Source organism: Coenobita brevimanus, chromosome 20 (assembly GCF_032717465.1).
Source record: "Coenobita brevimanus isolate Jiangsu-jjx chromosome 20, ASM3271746v2, whole genome shotgun sequence".
Lineage (NCBI taxonomy): Eukaryota > Metazoa > Arthropoda > Malacostraca > Decapoda > Coenobitidae > Coenobita > Coenobita brevimanus.
Genome location: NC_136973.1, coordinates 3603054 through 3623763, shown reverse-complemented (window position 1 = coordinate 3623763; position 20710 = coordinate 3603054). Strand labels below are relative to the sequence as shown.

Genomic DNA, 20710 nt, shown 5'->3' with positions numbered 1-20710 from the left:
TTATCTCCGCTGTCATTACCATCATTATCACCATCAATAACCGACTCTGAGACCGTAAAAGTATTCGTCTGAGAGGGAAGGGGAATTACAGGAGCAAATCTTTAACTTTAGTGGTGTCGGCGGGGGTATGCGGTCCCTGAAGCTTCCTATTTCGAAACTATGATCACCATTCTTCGTACTCTCACTCCTGAAGCCCTGACGATGAACTTTCAAGGTCCCTAAATCAAGACCAAGAGGGAAGAAGAGGAAGACCGAGGGAGGTGTGGGGTGGAGGTCGTGGCAAAGGCAGGCGTGTGCGTGTGAGCGTGTGTACGTGTGAGGGTGTGTGCGTATATGTGTACCCATCAAACGGCTCCCCCCCCCCCGCACAAAATGGCCTTGCCTGCCTTATCTATGGTGCCTGTCTGCCTGCCTCAGTCTACGGTGTCTGCCTACCTCACCCACGGAATATGATCTGCTTCCCTAACACCTCTTCCTTAGCGATTTATTTCATTACACCTTACTGTCCTCTTCTGAGTCGCGCAAATCCTTCCAATATCGCCACACTCTGCATAAATATCGTACAAAAGGATATTAACCGCCCATATCCAAAAATAAATCGCTATGGAAGAGATGTTTGGGATATTCCTTACCAGACGAGAACCTTTAACCTCATTGTGTTGTCAGGTCTTATCTTTGTTTATCTTCCTTATCCGTCTGCCTGTCTGTCTGTCTGTCTGTCTGTCTGTCTGTCTCTCTCTCTCTCTCTCTCTCCCCTTCATATTCTTATTTCCGATCCTTATCTCTCTTTCACACTATCTTATCCCTCTCGTCCTCGTCGTCCTCCTCCTCTTCTGCTTCTTCTTTTCCTTCTTCCTCCTCTTCCTCAATTTCTCTTCCTCTCTCTCCGTCTCTTTAACCTCCACTCCCCCTCCCCAACCTTCATGCATTATTAACATGATTACATAAATATATAGGAACATCTCTCTCTCTCTCTCTCTCTCTCTCTCTCTCTCTCCTCCCCTCTTCCTCACTCCCATCCTTCTTTTCCTCCCCCTCCCTTCCTCCTTCGCTTCCTCCCCCTCTCACACTTCTCTTCCTCTCCCTCCCTCTCACTTTTTTCCTTCCTCCTCCCCTTCTTCTCCTCATCCACTCCCCCCTCCCTCCCTCCCTCCCACTACCCACTCTCCCACCTCCTCCCTATCCTTCCTCCCCTTCCCTCCCCTCCCCTCCTCTCCTCCCCTCCCCCTCCCCCCCATTCCTCTGGCAGAACCATGATCAGTTCACACTCCTTCCCATGAGACCCCCCCCCCGCCTCTCTCTCTCTCTCTCTCTCTCTCTCTCTCTCTTTACTTCTTTTCTTTCCTCATCCATCTTCCTCCCTCTCTTGTTCCTCCCCCTTCTCTCTCTCTCTCTCTCTCTCTCTCTCTCTCTCTCTCTCTCTCTCTCTCTCTCAAAAGTTAAAGCAAAGACAGCATACCATCACTCCAGCATCAAGTATTTCATCATCATCATGTATCGTATTCAATGTAATTTTAGATATTTCCTAATACCTCTTCTCTTGCGATTTATGCTGCACAATACACCTCACCAACACCCCAAATTTCAGAACAGGATGTGTCTAGGTATTTCGAAATGAAAGGATCCTCAATTTACCTCTTAACTGATTTTAAGGGAAGAATTTTGAGTGGTTTCAGCCCTTGGTTCTTTCTTCTTTCTAAATAAATGTAGATGTTAAGATGTAATATGGAAAATAAATCGCTAAGGGAGAGGCGCTAAGTAGCCCCCCATACGATTAATAATAAGACAAAGGAATTTATTGAGTTAGTTTAAATGTATTGTTTAATTACCCCACAAAGGATCATTAACTTATTACCTTCAGCTTTTTTATATATTCTCGCTCTCTCTCTCTCTCTCTCCACCCACACCCACACCCACCCATCCTCCTCAACCCACTCATCTCAATGTCCCTATGTCTACCTGTCAGTCTCCTCCTCTCTTTCTCTCTTCCCCCCCTCTTTCTCTCCTTTCCTCCCTCCCCCTCCCTCTCTCTCCCTCCACCCACACACGCCTCCATCACCTCCTCGCCGTTCTCCATCCCTCCTTAACCCAATCCAAGGGCACTTCGCAGCATAATCACGCGTCTTGTTGCCAGCCAGAGTCTCCCATTCCGCATGATTAGTGAACCATTTGCAATCCTCGCGCCTAATTGGTCGTAGGGCAGCCCGTTCCCTGAGGTAACTAATCATGACGGGAGCGCGATTACAAGCCAGCCAATCACGCCCTTGGGAACGCGCCCGCCGGATTTAAACTCGCGCGCGTCCAATCGTCAGCGCGACCGTTAAACCGTCAATTTTCAAGGCAACGGTCTTAACGGCGCTAATTCGTTGTTTTTCGACCGTTCTACAGTTGTCCGTTTCTTTTCCCCATTATTCTAGTTTCTCGGTTCTTTTTTTCCGTTCAGGGTTCTCGCAAATAACACTCTAACAGAGCTTCTTCGTTGCTTTTTTGGACGGTTCTTTTTCCGTGTCTTTTTTCCGTTCAAAGTTCTCGTAAACAATCTAAAGGCGCTAATTCACTTTTTTTTTTTTTTTACCGTTCTTTTTTCCGTTTTTTTTTTTTTTCTTTTAAAATTCTTGTAGGCGTCAATCTTAACGCGCGCTACCTGTTTCTCCATCCTACTTAGTTGTGTTTCCGTCTCTCTCTCTCTCTCTCTCTCTCTCTCTCTCTCTCTCTCTCTCTCTCTCTCTCTCTCTCAGTAACTAAGCAAGAAATAATATTAAAGAGCAAAATACACGTCTGTCTATCTATCTACGGTCAGGCGCCATAATCCCGCAAGGGGTGGCCGTTTGTCTTTGGGTTAGTTGTTTTACGGGGAGGAGCACTAACCGCCCACCAACCCACTTGTTGACACGTAGGGAACACGCATGGGTTAGTTATATGGTTACCACCCAGCCTTGTAAATGGTTTCCTGGCTTAAAGGAAACCATTAGGCTTGTCACTCAATGTAAGGCCACCTGAAATGGAAAGAAGAGTAATAAAATGTGACAGGAAAGATGGGAGAAATAGGAAGTGAGGAGGACAGACACAGAAAAAAGAATGAAAAAGGTGAAAGGAAGAAGTAGGCAGCACTACATCAAGTGAGTGGCCGATGGTGAGAAATAAGGAGGAAGGAGGCCACACACAGAAGAACAATGCTAAAGGTGAGGGAAGAAGTAGGCAGCAATACATCATGTGAGTGGATAATGGTGAGAAATAGGAAGAGAGGAGGGCAGACACAGAAAGGGAATGATAAAAGTGAAGGAAGAAGTAGGCAGCGCTACATCAAGTGAGTGGATGATGGTCGCCACCACCTACCACCAACCCCTTCACTACGCAAGGTATTTTAAAATCTATATGAAGTTTCCCCAAATAAATAAAAAAATAAATAAAAATAGTTGAGATCCGTATTCTGGTAGGTTATGGAAGCTCCCTAGCAACACTTCCTTAGCGATTTATTTCTGGCTGGTTAAAAATCAATCTGTATGTTATATAGGCTGAGTATGGTGGTATGTGAATGACTGAAATGACAGAGAAGAGTACAGTAAGGAGTAATAAGCAAAATAAATCACTTAGGAAAAGGTGTTAGGGAGCATTAACAGACGAGAATACGTACCAGAAGTGTTAAAGTGTAGATTTTATTGGGTGTAATGGGCGGGGTGTTGCTGTGGGTATAATGATTGTTGTGTTCCCCGCTGACAGGGTTGAGTTAGTGTGATTTATGACAGTCACCCCTTACTCTATTATCTCCGTTTTCTTTATTACTGGAGTTTTTTTTTTTTTAGTCTACACCCGCGCTCACGAAGGGAGAGCGGGTGTTTGGTTTTGAGAGAGAGAGAGAGAGAGAGAGAGAAAGATTTTGTGTGTGTGTGTGTGTGTGTGTGTGTGTGTGTGTGTGTGTGTGTGTGTGTGTGTGTGTGTGTGTGAACAAAATGACTCAAACAATTTTCATCCGATTTTAACCAAACTTGGTGGAGCAGTAGAGGGTCAGTGAAGGGGGCGACCTATCGTTTTTGAGAGCAACAGATTAAATATTAAAGCCAAAATCCTAGTTCTACTACTGACCTCGCAAAATTAAGTTATTTCTAGTTAATTCATTTTCTTTTCATTGATAGTAATTCTTTTCCTGCTCTCTAAACACTACCTCACCCCATCCTTAGGCGAGAAAAGAGGTCTGGATGATGATGATGATGATGATGATGGAGTGAGGGTGAGAGGGTGAGGGTAAGGGTGAGGGTGAGGGTGAGGGTGCGGGTGAAGGTGAGGGTGAAGGTGAGGGGGTCTGAAGTAATGTGTGAAGATGGGGTGATCAAGGTGTGAGAGAGAGAGAGAGAGAGAGAGAGAGAGAGAGAGAGAGAGAGAGAGAGAGAGAGAAGGGTGAAAGGTGGGTGTGGCAGGGTGAGAATGTAACAGGGTGCGGTGCAACACAATGTTAGGGTGGGGGGGCGGGGTAGAGATGTGGTAAAGAGTGGGTGTGGTGGAGGGTGAGGGACGAGGAATGATATGCAGTGTGGGTGAAGGGTGAGATGCAGCTAAGTGTGACGGCTGGGTAATAGTGTGAGGGGTTAGGGTGAGGGGTGTGAAGCTTTGTGAGGTGTAAGGTATAAGAAGCAGCGTATAAGGAGAGGATAAGGATCAGGGACGAGGATGAGACGAGGGAGGGGTGAGGGTTAGATGCAGTGTGAGGTGAAGTATGAGGGTGTGAGGTGAAAGACAGTAAGAAGTGTGAACAAAGTGACTATGCCAGAGTGAGGGAAGGGGGTGTGAAGCAGTATGAGGGAAAAAATATGAGGGTGGAAGGTGAAAGCCAGGGGTGAAAGGCAGCAAGAGGTGTGAAAAGAGAAAGAGCGAGTGTGCCAGGGGGGAAGAGGGGGGTGTGGGGGTGAGGGGGGTGAGGGGAGAAGCAGTGATGAGACTCTGCATCACCATCATCACCCTCCATCGACCGTCCCCCACGCGCCTCACATCCTGAACACACAAACATCCTACCAGTCCCTACCCTCCATCCCTCAATCCCACCTCTACTCGCCTCCACACGAAAAGCTAAAATCCTACCGCGCTTCCCTTCCCCCATCCGTCCTTCAGGCCATAGGGAATCGCAATCATCTGTTCTCATTTCATTGTTTATTCAGCACGGCGCCCAGACAGCCAATCAGAGTCCAGGAAGAGGTATAAGGGGCAGGACGTGGCTGGGATTGGTGAGGCGGGGTTGGAAGCCACGCCCGGCCTCCCACCACAACAAATCAACGCTGTTCCCTGCCATATAAGGAGTTCCAGTGCCTGTGTCTGCCATATAAGGAAACTGGCAGGTGTTTCCGCCGTGGCACTACACTTGTAAGATAACGGAATGGAAGATCTCTTATTTACGTACGTGTGATAAGAAAGATAGCAAGGCATTGGGAGGCATCTAGCACTCTGCAGGTATGTATCTTTATCTGCCAAAAAAATTATTACATCCGCGTGTCATGCATGATTTCCGGGTGTTTTAGAGTTTCCCTGTAAGATAATGGAATGCAAGATCTTGTGTCAACGTACGACTGATAATGACGACAGAGAATTATCGAGAAAAGTGCCTAACATCTCAGGTAAGCATTATTATTTTTCTGTCAACGAACATCTCTTCCATCTGCTCTGTAAGATTTCTAGCTCATGTTTTAAGCCTCACTTGTATGATCGTGGAATGAAAGATCTTTTGCTGACGTCTGAATGATAAGAATGATGGAGAAGCATCTGGAAGGATGTATATCGCCCGAGGTAAGCGTTTTCATCTATCTGTCAAAGGATCGCTGCTTCCGTCTGCCAGGTAAGACTTCCGGCAGGTGTTTTAAGGTCCCACTTATATGGTAACGAAATGGAAGATCATTTGTTTACGTACGAGTAATAAGAAAGACAGAAATGCACTGGGAATCATCTACCATTCTCCAGGTAAGCATTTATAGCTATATGCCCCCAAAATCACTACTTTCTCGTGTCACGTAAGAAATCCATATAAGATACCGTAATGCAAGATCTTTTGTTTATATACGAGTGATAAAAACAGCGAAGAATAATCGAAAAAGGTGTCCATCATCTCAGGTAAGCATTATTACCCACCTGCCAAAGACTCACCACTTCCATAAACCATAAAAGATTTCTGGTTGATATTTTTGACCTCATCTGTAGGATATGGGAATGAGAGCAGTGATGATCCATTACGAGAAGCGAAAATGTTGGGTGGGAAAGAGACACAGGTTAGAGCTACGATTCTTTATTTTCTCTAACGTTTCTGGGTTTATTTTTCCTAACGTTCCTGGCTACTCTTTATTTTCTCTAACGTTCCTTGCTCTATTTTCTCTAACGTTTCTGGCTTTATTTTCTCTAACGTTCCTGGCTACTCTTTATTTTCTCTAACGTTCCTGGCTTGCTTTATTTTCTCTAACGTTTCTGGCTTTATTTTCTCTAACGTTTCTGGCTTTATTTTGCTATAACGTTCTTGGCTTTATTTGCTCTAACCTTTCTGGCTTTCTTTATTTTCTCTAACGTTTCTGGCTTTCTTTATTTTCTCTAACGTTCCTGGCTTTATTTTCTCTAACGTTTCAGGCTACTCTTTATTTTCTCTAACGTTCCTGGCTTTATTTTCTCTAACGTTTCTGGCTTTATTTTCTCTAACGTTCCTGGCTTTATTTTCTCTAACGTTTCTGGCTTTATTTTCTCTAACGTTCCTGGCTTTATTTTCTCTAATGTTTCGGGCTACAATGAACCTCGAAAATAAAAGAGAGAAAATAAAAGGAGAAAATAAAAAACTCAAACATTCTTGTGCTTCCCTAACATCTCCTAAGCAACTAATTTTGCATATTACACCTTATTGTCCTCTGTGTTACATTATGGCTCCTAATATCGTATTCATGTCGTCCCCTAACACCTCTTCCTGAGCGACTTATATTGCTTATCACACCTTACTGTTCTGTTCGTAAGCAGTTTATTTTGCTTATTACACTAAACTGTCCTCCTTCGCGTTACATAAATCCTTCCAATTATCGCCATACTCTGCATAAATAACGTACAGGAAGGATATTAACCAGGCATATCCAAAAATAAATCGCTAAGGAAAAGGTGCTAGGGAATCTCCTTAAATGACGAGGATCGCAAAAATACTGTCAGCATTTTTGTCAATAAGAAATGAATGTAAATATGTGTTTACGTTATTTTGAGTTTCCCCGAGCTGGCAAAGATCCCTAGCCCCTTTCGGCTCGATTCATGGGGAGGTGTAGTCAGAATGAAGGCTTGATTTGGACTAGTGACCAAGGAGACTCATCCCTACTTCAAAATCAATGTTTATCACTCTATCGCAACTTTGTCACCACTTTTGCCTCTAAGAAATCAATTGTGTGTTTACGTTGAAGTTTGGGGTTTCTCTGACCTGACGAAGATCCCTAACCCCCTTTCGGCTCGGTTCATGGGGAGGAGTAGTCGGAATGAAGGCTTGATTTGGACTAGTAACCAAGGAGACTCATCCCTATTTCACAGTGCTTACAAAAACAACAAAATATATATGTTTATATTACGTAAAAAATTAGGGTTTCTCTGACCTGACGGATCCCTAACTCCTTTCAGCTCGGTTCATGGGGAGGTGTAGTCGGAATGAAGGATTGATTTGGCTGGTAACAAAGGAGACTCATCCCTATTTCACAACCAAAGCTCATCACTATCACAAATATGAAATCGATTTAAATATATGTTTAAAGTGAACCTGGGATTGTTTGGTGAGCTCTAGTATAAGCGAATGAATGTTTTATTGTACTAGTAACCAAGGAGACTCATCCCTGCTTCACAATCAAACTTCATCACAGTGTCACCCATATGAAATCAATTTATCTATATGTTTAAAGTGAACCTGGGATTGTTTGGTGGGCTCTAGTAAAAGCGAATGAAGGCTTTATTGGCCTAGTAACCAAGGAGACTCATCTGTTTCATAATCAAAGCCCATCACTCTGTCACCACGAAGAAATCAATTAATATATCTGTTTACGTTAACATATATGGTTCCTCTGACTTCGCAAAGATCCCTCACCCTTTTTGGCGAGGTGCAGTCAGAATGAAGGCTTGATTTGGCTAGTAACCAAGGAGACTCCTCCCTGCTTCACAATCAAACCTCATCACTCTGTCACCAATATGAAATCAATTTATCTATATGTTTAAAGTGAACCTGGGATTGTTTGGTGAGCTCTGGTAAAAGCGAATGAAGGCTTTATTGGACTAGTAACCAAGGAGACTCATCTGTTTCGTAATCAAGGCCCATCACTCTATCACCACTACAAAATCAATTACTATATCTGTTTACGTTAAAATGTATGGTTTCTCTGACTTCGCAAAGATCCCTCACCCTTTATGGCGAGGTGCAGTCAGAATGAAGGCTTGATTTGGCTAGTAACCAAGGAGACGCATCCTTTTTTTCAATGTCAAACCTCATCACTCTGTCACCAATAGGAAATCAATTTATATACCTTTTTACGTTAAAGTTAGGGTTGTTTGGTGAGCTCTAGCAAAAGCGATTGAAGGCTTTATTTATCTAGTAACCAAGGAGACTCATTCCTTTTTCAAAATCAGACCTTATCACTCTGTCACCAATAAGAAATCAATTTATATATCTTTTTACGTTAAAATTAGGGTTGTTTGGTGAGCTCAGTTAACGGTCAGGTGTAGTCGGAATGGAGGCTTAGTTTGGCTAGTAACCAAGGAGACTCATCCCTGTTTCATAATCACGGTTCATCCAATTTCACCCAGCCGCCATTTAGCATTTGAAGCTGTGAGAATTACCCAGTTCCATCAGGTGAAAGCAATTCCAAAATAGGGCCGTCCTAGCCATGACTGTGAGATGTGTAAGTGAAAATTGCTGTGGAAATACCGTAGACTTATTTAACCCTCTCATGACCGGAGCAAGTGTAGACAAATAATTACCCGTATTCTCGTCGGGTAAGGTGACTCCCTAGCACCTCTTCCTTAGCGATTTATTTTTGGATACGGCTGGTTAATATCCTTTTGTACGTTATATATGCAGATAGACAGATTTATATAAAGCAGAATGGGACAGTAATGTGTAATAAACAAAATAAATTGCTTAGGAAAAGGTGTTAGGGCGCTACTTCTCATGACCGGTGGAACTCGAGTGTGATGGTAAGATTTTAGACGCACTTAGTTAAAGAAGCTCCGTAGCACCTCTTCCTAAGCGATTTATTTTGCTTATTATCCGTTACTATCGTCGTCTGCGTTGCTTAAATCTTTCTAATACCACCATTTTCGGCATAAACAAGAAAGAAAAAATATTAACCAGGCGAACCCCAAAACAAATCGCTTAGGAAAAAATGTTAGGGGGTTAAATCTTTCGACTATATCACCATACTCTGCATAAGTAAGTGACAAAGTGATATTAACCAGCCGGATCTAAAATAAATCGCTTAGGAAAATATATTAGGGAGTTCTATCACCGCCATACTCTGCGTAAGGTACAAAATTACATTAACCATTCGGACTGAAAAATAAATCGCTTAGTAAAATATGTTAGGGGGTTAAATCTTTGTAATATCTTCATACTCTGCGTAAGTAAGGTACAAAATTACACTAACCAGGCGAATCCAAAAATAAATCGCTTAGGCAGAGATGTTGGGGAGCTTCCGTATCCAGTGAAAATTTAGGCTACTGGAGCTGAGGGAAACGTGACTACCCCTTTCACGGTCGGAACAGCTCCCGTCTGCAGTCCACCATTCACCTGCTGGGGGGATGGGGAGGGAGTTGAGGGACGTTTGTATAACCAGGCAGCTCCACTTCCCAGTCATATCGATGCCACCACACGAAGGGGCCTCTCTCCATCACCAAGGCGCCTGTAGTCCACCGGGATATATAAAAAAGCAGAAAAGAGAACGAAAATATGATGGTGATGCGCTGGGAGTACAATTTTCAAACGTCAGATAGGAAGGCATGAATTCCGTTTTTTGTGTAATGCAGCTTACGTCGTTCACAGGATAAGAATAAAAATAAAACATAACACAACGGTGGAAAACATGATGATGGTACCTGAGATGATGATGATGATGATGATGATGATGGAAAAATGTTACTCTGAGACACTACGCATGCTTTCAAAATGCTCTGTTAATATTTTGAACGAGAACTCACATTCCAAGACCAATTTCCACAACATATTAGTTATTTACACACTAGCCACTTCTGAAATGTTAATAGGAAATCGTGTTATGGAAATTTTATATAAAGGTTGCCACCCACACTACAAAATGGGGAAGAATAAACAACGACATGAAAGATTTTAAAAAGAAGTAATAAACGGAATCTCATTACCCGTCGGGAACGCGTATTGTTTTCACTCGGTTTCTGTCTGTCTGTTTGTCTGTCTATCTGTTAACAACTTTACACAAAGACTACTAGTGCGATTTTGGCTAAAATTACAAACATTATGGGCTATGATCTGATCACCTGACTGGGTCAGACTGGGCCACGGCCCAGGCTGTAGGACCAAAAAATGTAAAAAAATAAAAAAAATCGCCATAACTCCTTTCTAATTCGTCATATCGACATGAAACCAAGTCCTAAAGGAGCATCTTTCAAATCTGCATCCTATAACATGCCTCACTACATCAGGGGGGTCACCCCTCAGTTAGAGGAAGGGGGTGTCAGGTGGGTCGGGCCTATAATTTCAAATGGGCATAAAATCAATTTTCACCCGATTTACTCCAAATTTGATATATGACATCTCTGACTAGATATCCTGTTGTGTTTATACGTCAGCACTAAAATGACTGCCGGAGACGGGTTTACTGGGTCTTGGCACCGCATCTTGTTTGTTTTTAAAATACTTTTCACTTCACTCTTACCAATGTTTGTTTCGTTTGCAAAGTACATATATGCATACCAGTTCGGATCCAGAAAATAACTTAACACCTTCACTTTACCGAATTATTTTACATTTTTTATTCCTGTTATGTACTTACGATGTGAGAGATTTTAAAAAACTGGGGGTGACTGATACAGCCTTCAAATTTACTCCTTTACTAAAAAAAAATGTTTCCCTAAAGTTTAATAAATCGTATGAAGGTTAAGAGATTAAAATAAGCAATCCGTCATCGAATTTAAGGAATGAAATCAGACTCTTCCTATGGTTTGAATTAATATATCGCGGGAGTGTTTCTCGTGCGGTTAGGAAGCCTGTTAACACCTCTCCCTTACCGGTTTATTCTGATTCTGCTCCGTTACTCTATTCTCGTGTATTATTTATGCAATCTATGTCGACATTTAAAAGACAAAAGAAGAGAAATATATAATGTTAATGGGTAGGTTGCAAAATAAATCGCCAAGGAAGAGGTGATACGTTTTCTTACACGATGAAATTACGAACACTTGATAATAAACAGCTCTGTGTGTGGAAGGTAGAGGAGAACAACATCAAATCTGTCCTATACTCTTTTTTCTTTAACTTGGCCCAAAATTGCAATCTCTCCATCTTGAATGCTGAGTTCTAACCATCAACTAGTACTAGAATATGATGCTAGTCACGAAGAAGTGCTATGAAGAGTATGTGGAGCTGGTGCATTGCCTTTTTCTGCCACTGAGCTACGCGAAATAAGCTGCAAAAGGATGAATGTCTGGGTGTGAGACTTGGGTGTAACGAGAGAGAGAGAGAGAGAGAGAGAGAGAGAGAGAGAGAGAGAGAGAGAGAGAGAGAGAGAGAGAGAGACAGAGACAGACAGACAGACAGACAGACAGACAGACAGACAGAGATGAAAATGGAGTTATTGAAGAATGAGAATGAAATTTTTCGTTATATTTCGCTAAGCTCCCTAGCACCTTTTCCTCAGCGAATTATTTTTGAATCCGGCTGGGCAATATCCTTAGAGTATGTCAATATTAGAATGACTTAAGATGTATAGTAATGTATAAAAAGCAAGATAAATCGCATAGGAAAAGGTGTTAGGGAGCTTCCTTATCCAACGTGCATACAGATTTTAGACGCGGTTGCATGAAATTCGATGTGTAATTAGGAACGAATCTCCTTGGTTACTAGTCAAATCAGCCCTCCAATCTGACGACACTTAGCAATCAACCGAGCCAAAAGAGGTTAGAGATTTTTGTCAGGTTCGAGTAAACATACTATAGTTAAATTCCAGGGTATATATTCTTTTTTAATAATCTTTACTATTTTACAGTAGGAGAGAGATGGAAGGAAGCGAGAGGGGAAAGGCGGAGGGACGCATAAGAGAGGAGGACGGAGAGAGGAACGGAGAGATGGAGGGAAGGAGGGAGGTAATGGAGGGAGGAAAGACGGCCATGGAGAGAAGAAGAGGCCCTCATATGGGAGATAAAAAGGAGATTAAGAGTGGAAGTAGAAGAGAGATAAAGGATGGAGTGAAGAGAGAAGAGGGAGAAAGAAGGAAAGAAATGAGGGAGGAGGGAGAGGGAAGAGGAAGAGAGATGGAGGGGGAGAGGAGAGAGGGAGAGATTAGAGAGGAGGGAGAGAGGAGAGGGAGAGATATGAGGGAAAGGGAGAGAAGAGGGAGGTATATTAGACAGGAAGGAAGGGTGATTGAAGAGAAAGAGAGAAGAGACCCGACCTTGCTAAGATTACTGTCCTTACCTCCCGACGGGTCACCTCTGCCTGTCACGCCCCCTGCCACACCCTCCACCTCCCCTGTCAGAGTCCAGCCACACTCACCACACCATCCTGTCGAGCCCACACCCTGTCACTGCACACCCTATCACCACCCAAACACACCCTGCCCCTCTCATCCGCACCCCAATGCACCCTGCCACACCTCAAACAGGCAGCCTAGTACACCCTATCCCACACACTCACACTCCAACACACCCTGTCACACTTCAAACCAGCACCCTACCTCACCCTGCCACACCTCCAACAAGCACCCTACCAGACATTGCCTCTCATACCCACATCCTACCACACCCTGTCCCTCACACGCACACCCTCCCACACCCTGCCACACCTCCCAGCCCCCTAGCGTATCCTGTCAATGCACCTCCCACCAGCACCCTGCCACACCCTCCCAGCAACACCCTACCACACCGTTGGACATCAAACCTGGGGAAATCTCAGACCCATCGCCCTGTAACTGCCCTGCCCATAGAGAAACCACATCTCGAGGACATAGAAGCGAGGACATCAGCTACTCAGAGGACACCAAGACAAGTCGAGGACACAGTAAAGAGGACATCAGCTATCCAGAAGATACCAGGCAATGTCAAAGTCTAATTCCACGTTTCTCTGATGCTCCTTTACACAGACAACTCTCTCTCCTCCCTTCTTCTCTGTCGCATCCAAGGCCCCTTCTCCCCTACCCGACAGAACTTCAGACGCACCATACGAGCAGCTTGCAACAAACGGGGATCAATTTGCAACAGGCAGAGGCTGGTGGAGCCTTAACGGAGACAAACATGACTGACAAAGGGAGGATTCACGCCGCCGACCGTCTGCCACAACCTACCACAACGGAGGGAAGCGCTCTGACAAAACAAACAGAGAACAGATCACAGCCCACTACGAATGAAGGGAGCGGTCTGACACTTCAAATAACAGACAATAACAGATCACAACCCACTACGATTCAAGCAGGAGGTCTAATACTTCACCTAACAGACAAAAACAGACCACAAACCAATATAACTGACGGGGATCCTCTCACACTTCACCTCACAGACGCATTCAAATCAAATCCCGCCAAAACAGATAGTCCTTCAAATCCTCCCTGCTTGGAACAGTCCGATTCGGCGAGCAAGATGGTGGTGGGGAGGAGCGAGGATGCCAGTTCAGAATCAGCCTTTCGGTATCTCAAAAATGACGACCTAACCACGACTCCATCCACGACCACCACCGCAGAAACTACTTCTCACGACTCAGGCATCAGGAGGTCGGTATTATTAGTTATGGTTATTATTATTATTATTGTAGTAGTAGTAGTAATAGTAGTAGTAGTAGCAGTAGTAGTAGCAGCAGCAGTATAGTAGTAGTAGTAGTAGTAGTAGTAGTAGTAGTAATAGTCGTAGTAATGCCATAAACACCATCATCGTCGTCATTATCATCATCATCATCATCATCACCACCACTATTATTATTATTATCATTATTATTATTAGCTGTAACCCCACGCTCATATGAACGTGAACCCCGTGGACTGCAGGCCAAAGCAACCCTTTATGCAGTCCACCATCTCTGAGTGGGATAGGGAGGGGAGTGAGGGACGTTTGTGTAACCGGGCCGCTCCACCACCCATATCAGTGCCACCACGTGAAGGCCTCCCTCTCTAGCTCACTCCAGCTCATTTTAACCCATATCAAGCCCACTCCAGCTCATTTTAGCCACTCACTAGCCCACTCCAACTCATTTTAGCCACTCTCTAGCCCACTCCAGCTCATTTTAGCCACTCTCTAGCCCACTCCAGCTCATTTCAGTCCCTCTCTAGCTCACTCCAGCTCATTTTAGCCCATATCAAGCCCACTCCAGCTCATTTTAGTCCCTGTCTAGCCCACTCCAGCTCATTTTAGTCCCTGTCTAGCCCACTCCAGCTCATTTCAGTCCCTCTCAGGCCCACTCTCGCTCATTTTAATTTTATATAACTAGGGAACACAAGGGTAAAGTGTTTTCCCCGATCCTTAGGGAACAGAAAGTTAATCATTGCAGAAATTACTGTTAATAAATGTGCTCAGTGAAGGGGGGAGGGAGGGAGTTACTGATTGCTGTGAAGTGTGATTGCCGTGAAGCGTGATTGCCGTGAAGTGTGACTGCTGTGAAGTGTGATTGCTGTGAAGTGTGATTACCGTCAAGTGTGATTGCCGTGAAGTGTGATTGCTGTGAAGTGTGACTGCTGTGAAGTGTGATTGCTGTGAAGTGTGATTGCTGTGAAGTGTGACTGCTGTGAAGTGTGACTGCTGTGAAGTGTGACTGCTGTGAAGTGATTGCTGTGAAGTGTGACTGCTGTGAAGTGATGGCTGTGAAGTGTGATTGCTGTGAAGTGTGACTGCTGTGAAGTGTGATTGCTGTGAAGTGACTGCTGTGAAGTGTGACTGATGTGAAGTGTGATTGCTGTGAAGTGACTGCTGTGAAGTGTGATTGCTGTGAAGTGATGGCTGTGAAGTGTGATTGCTGTGAAGTGTGATTGCTGTGAAGTGTGATTGCTGTGAAGTGATTGCTGTGAAGTGTGATTGCTGTGAAGTGATTGCTGTGAAGTGTGATTGCTGTGAAGTGACTGCTGTGAAGTGTGATTGCTGTGAAGTGTGATTGCTGTGAAGTGACTGCTGTGAAGTGATGGCTGTGAAGTGTGATTGCTGTGAAGTGATTGCTGTGAAGTGATTGCTGTGAAGTGTGATTGCTGTGAAGTGTGATTGCTGTGAAGTGTGATTGCTGTGAAATGTGACTGCTGTGAAGTGAGTGAGTGAGAGAGAGAGAGAGAGAGAGAGAGAGAGAGAAAATGTACTCGGTCTAATTTTTCTTTTCCACATTAAAATATATTACCCAGTCAGAAGCATTGCCAGTAAAATGCATTCAAATTCAATTCTTCCTTATAATTCATCTAGTCACTACAACTACCCTCAAAGTTTTCATCCTATTATTATGATGCTTTAAATGGATCACTCTTTGCTGCATATACCTTAAATTTACGTATAATGCACTGAAATCCTCGCAGATGAAAATTCAGTGGTAGGTGGGGCTTGTACATAACTAAATTTTAAGAATATGGGACCAAAATTAGGGACCAGTGTTAGATACATAATATTACACGAAACTGACAATATTTTCTTCTTTTCTGGGGTAATGCCTGATCTATACGGCCGTCCTGCGTGTGCCCTGCGTCTCTCTGTGTCCTACGTGTGCCCTGCGTCTACTCTGCCTGTGTCCAACGTCTCCATGTCTGCCTCCCCCTCACCTTTTCTGTGCCTGCCCTTCGTCTCATCTACAACTGTTCTACGTCTACTTTACATCTGTCCTGTATGTGTCCTGCGTCTGGTGGCGGGGCAGGTACCGGACCGCCTTCACCCGGGAGCAAGTGAGTCGACTGGAGAGGGAGTTCCTGCGCGAGAACTACGTGAGCCGACCCCGCAGGTGTGAACTGGCTGCTGATCTCAACCTGCCTGAGGCCACAATTAAGGTTGGTAACCCAAATTCGCTCTTATTAAGGTCAGTACCAGCAAAAAAGAAAGCGTGAAGATGTGAGCAAGCTTCTAAATTTTTACCTCCGCCAACGACGTTGGGGGAGGTTATGTAGTCAACTTTGTTGTCTGCCTGTCTGTCTGTCAGTTTGTCCAGGCAATATATCCAAAAGTTCTCAATGAATTTCAGTGAAATTTTGTGGAAGGGTAGCCCTTGGGGCCAAGACAGAATTGATTACATTTTGCAGCGGATCCGGCGTGGAGCCTTTTTAATGGCAATGGCAGAGATATGAGCTCTCTGAATGCTTTCTAGTTATGCTTGTTCTTGAAAGAAAAGTAATTACCTTCACAGCTGAGGTTGAACGAGGGTTATGTATTCACCCACGACGGTCTGCTTGTCTGTTTGTTTGCAAGATATCTCTTAAAGTTGCTATCAGATTTCAAAGAAATCAGGTGGATAAGTGGGCAGTGGATTGAGGAAGAGTTGCTTAGATTTTGAGGTGGATCCGGATCCGGAAGCAGAAATAAATAATAAATTTCACTGGCACTGCAGGAGATATGAGCTCTCTCGGACTGCAGAAAAGGGCAGACAAAGACAGCAAAACCAGCTGAGTGACTATGACAGACCGTAAAGTATTCATCTGGCAGGAAAGGAATTACAACAATAAATCTTAAATTCTACTGGCGCTGGCGGATGTATGCGCTGAATAATGTTTTTTAGATGTTAGATGAGACCAGCCTGCAGAGAGAGAGAGAGAGAGAGAGAGAGAGAGAACTGAAGGCCTGTCCACACCTTTGCGCTCTTACTTCTAATCACTCACTCAGTGACTCACACACTCTCTGGCTCAGTCTTACACTCACTCTTATCCCCTCACACACTCACGCATCTCATTCCCTTTGGCTCACACTAACATTCTCTCACTCACACTCACTCCCTCACACTCACTCTGGAGGGGGAAAAAAATCTCGTAGATGTACAGACAAGGGAAAAATAAAATCGGGTGCCTTTCAAAGTTAAACATCGTACTGCGTGTGTGTGTGTGTGTGTGTGTGTGTGTGTGTGTGTGTGTGTGTGTGTGTGTGTGTGTGTGTGTGTGTGTGTGTGTGTGTGTGTGTGTGTGTGTGTGTGTTTGCTTCTTCATTAATACATTTGATACGCCTCTTAAAACTATAATATTTCACAGTTACAAAATACACAATAACAAGAATGTGGATGAGTGAAGAGACTTTGTTGTAGCCTATGTTATGATAAAAATGTGATGTAAAGATTGTTGTGCTATGACTGCTGTGGTGCTGTTGCGTGCTTGTTACACCCTCTGTTGTGGTGACGCGGTGTTGTGCTGTGCTGTGTGGTGAATCTCTCCTGTGTTGTGTTGTGATGAAGCCAAGGTCCAAATATTACCGTGTTATGTCGTATGTGTGGTGAATCTCCCCTGTGTTATGCTGTGCTGTGTTGTGATGAAACCATTCTCTATTACTGTATTGTGTCGCATGTGTGGTGAATCTCCCCTGTGTTATGCTGTGTTGTGTTATAAGGCCATGTTCTATCACTGTGTTATCGTGTTATATGTTCTACCACTGTGTTATCGTGTTATATTTCAGGTGTGGTTTCAGAACAGACGAATGAAGGACAAAAGGCAACGACTAGCCCTTGCCTGGCCTTACTGGGACCCAACGCTGGCCGCGACACTCCTAGCCACCCCACCCACCCCTCCCCTCATCCACCCCCTCACCCACCCCCAGCACCCCCTCCCCTCCCTCCTCCCCTCACCCCTCGCCCTCACCCCCTTCCTATCCCCCCCGATCACTAGTACCCCAATTCCTCCCCCACCACTTCCAATTCGCCCCTACCCCACCCTCCTCCTCCACTCTGTCCCCCCTGCAGCCCAGCCCCTTCTTGCTAGCCATGACCCCCGTCCCACCCCGCCTCTCCCCCCTCCTCGTCTCCCGGAGCTGCCCCCTCGCCCCTCGCTGTGTCTGTGGGAGGGTGTGCGCCCCCCTACACCCTCACCCCCCTCCCTAACCTCAATCGCTACCCGTACCTCACACCCCAACTCACCCTAAATACCTTATTCACCTTACACACACACACACACACACACACACACACACACTATACCCCAACAACTCTACTTTCTCACCCACGCCCACACCCTCACCCCTTGTGCTCCCCCTTACCAACCCACACCCCAAGCTCCCCAGACACCTTCCCCTCCCTCTCTTACCTCCATTACAACCCCCCATCTCCCCTTTAGCTCCACCTTGGACTATTCCCCCTTGTGTGACGTGGCAGTAGGTAAAGGCAACTCAAGTCTACCAAAGTCAGCTCTCAGGTTAATTCTAAATATTCCAAGGCCAAGATTCACACAGTCTTACGATCAATTTCCTGACGTACGTGTTTATTTATTTATGTATTTATTTATTTATTTGTTTATTTGGAAGATGAGAGGAAAGATAAATTTACGGGAAAATTCTGCTGCTTTCTTCCTTCCCTCTTCTTGCGAAAATTAATCTTGTGTGGTGCATAGTAAGTCCTTGTTGTGGTTTGATTTGAGAGAGAGAGAGAGAGAGAGAGAGAGAGAGAGAGAGAGAGAGAGAGAGAGAGAGAGAGAATCAGGAAATCACTCAAAAAATCTGGTACCCTCTATTCTAATCCTTCCTTCGAAAATAAAATCTGCTTACGGCAAAATTTTCCTCGCAAGGGAGAGAGAGAGAGAGAGAGAGAGAGAGAGAGAGAATCTCACAAAAAATCCTGGTACCTCACTCCTATTCTACTCCTTCCTTTCAAAAAATTTTTACTTACGATAACATTTTTCTCGTAAGTTATTTTGTGAATGTCAGGCCAGAATTCTTGTAGCGTAGTCAATAAAGGATGTCTGGAAATTAGCTTTATTTGTGTTTTATTTTCTCCTTTTAAATATGTGTTGTTTCTGAGTGGTTGTATTATGTTTGGGAGAGACTGGGAGGCGTTGAAGCATTTGTGATGATGATGATGATGATGATGATGATGAGGAGGAGGAGGAGGAGGAGGAGGAGGATGGTGATAAAGATGATGATGATGATGATGATGATAAGGAGGAGGAGGAGGAGGAGGAGGAGGAATGGGGAGGAGGAGGATGGTGACGAAGATGATGATGATGATGATGATGATGATGAGGAGGAGGAGGAGGAGGAGGTGGATGGTGACGAAGATGATGATGATGATGATGATGATGAGGAGGAGGAGGAGGAGGAGAAGGAGGAGGAGGAGGAGGAGAAGGAGGATGGTTACGAAGATGATGATGATGATGATGATGATGATGATGATGATGACGGTGATGATGATGATGATGATGATAAGGAGAAGGAGGAGGAGGATAATGATGATGATGATGATGATGATGATGATGTACGTCTAAACGATATTAAGATTCTGAAGCTGCTCTCTCAAAAGGAACGCTGCTGCTGCAACTGTGTCAAGAAGGCACTGTGCTGTTATTATACTCTTTTTTATTCTAACTTGGCCTAAAATTGCCATCACCATCTTAAACGCTGAGCTGGAACAATAGAGTAACATTAGAATATGATGCTAGTCACGAAGAGGTGCTATGGAATGAGTGTAATCAGTGTTCTCTTATTCTACCATTACGCTACGAAAAAATGAGCTACGTTAAAATAGTCACCCATAAAAGCGAACCGTAAGATACCATTTTCTGAAATATTCGGTCAAAGAAAACGAATAATTTTAGGACATACCTTAATATATACCCAATGCTCATAATTATATCCATGGACGTAACTATATTACAGCAGAAATATATGCGATTATGGGGGCCCTTCTGTCTTATGTTCCGGGACTGGTGGTGAGAAGAGCGCAAATATCTTACTCGTTTAGTGAAATCATGCTTGAGGACTCTGATGCTGAACTACACCGCCCTAAAGCCACCTCTTCTTCTGACGACGCTAGGATCAAGGGCAGGATCGAGACAGAGGATGATAAGATTTGACTTGTCTCCTAGGCTGAGATGACACAAACAACATGAAGACGAATAAGGCCAAGTTTGAATTGATACGGACCTCTACAGGACATCAAACATGCCACCAGATACCACGTCCACCAGCAAAACACTGAATCAAATCAACATGTGCAGGACCTTGGAGTCAACATGAGTACAGGTGCATCGTTTACTCATAAGCAGACTAACTGGCTGGAGTCTGTGAACCTTCCAAACACGTGAGAGGTCCTACATGTTGACTCTCTGGGAAGCTTTGGCCTTTCCTGGGGGGAAATACTGCTCCTAGTTCTTGTCACCCTACAGACAAGGAGATATGATCAAGTTAGAAGTCTACAGAGCAGCTTCACAAGTAGAACCAGGGGCCTTCAACACATGGATCACTGGGAGGGTCTGAAGGAATTGAAACTATACCCAACGCAAACAAGACGACAGCGATGTCTAGTGATATGTGTGTGAAAGATCCTGGAGGGTAATATACCTGGTGTAGGGATAAATACAAACATCCACCTACGAAGAGGACGACTGTGCTACATCAAGAAGACAGAGACCAT

The 20710-nt window shown here is 44.4% G+C and overlaps 1 protein-coding gene across 1 annotated transcript; it reads left to right on the top strand.

Annotated features, from left to right (window-relative positions):
- Window positions 1–13797: 13797 nt before the first annotated feature.
- Window positions 13798–20150, top strand: LOC145391817 (uncharacterized). Its single transcript, XM_080266306.1, has 4 exons — window positions 13798–13928; window positions 16034–16163; window positions 17767–18151; window positions 19954–20150. Exons 1-4 carry the CDS (start codon window positions 13798–13800, stop codon window positions 20148–20150), a joined length of 843 nt encoding a protein of 280 aa, XP_080122432.1.
- The last annotated feature ends 560 nt before the right edge of the window (window positions 20151–20710 follow it).

What these genes read in the sequence shown, in the direction of transcription:
- LOC145391817 (XM_080266306.1), top strand. Translation starts at nt 13,798, where the DNA reads ATGGTGGTGGGGAGGAGCGAGGATGCCAGTTCAGAATCAGCCTTTCGG. An exon ending in CACGACTCAGGCATCAGGAG is followed by an intron (nt 13,929 to 16,033) that starts GTCGGTATTATT and finishes GTGGCGGGGCAG; the next exon opens with GTACCGGACCGCCTTCACCC. An exon ending in CTCGCTGTGTCTGTGGGAGG is followed by an intron (nt 18,152 to 19,953) that starts GTGTGCGCCCCC and finishes ACTATATTACAG; the next exon opens with CAGAAATATATGCGATTATG.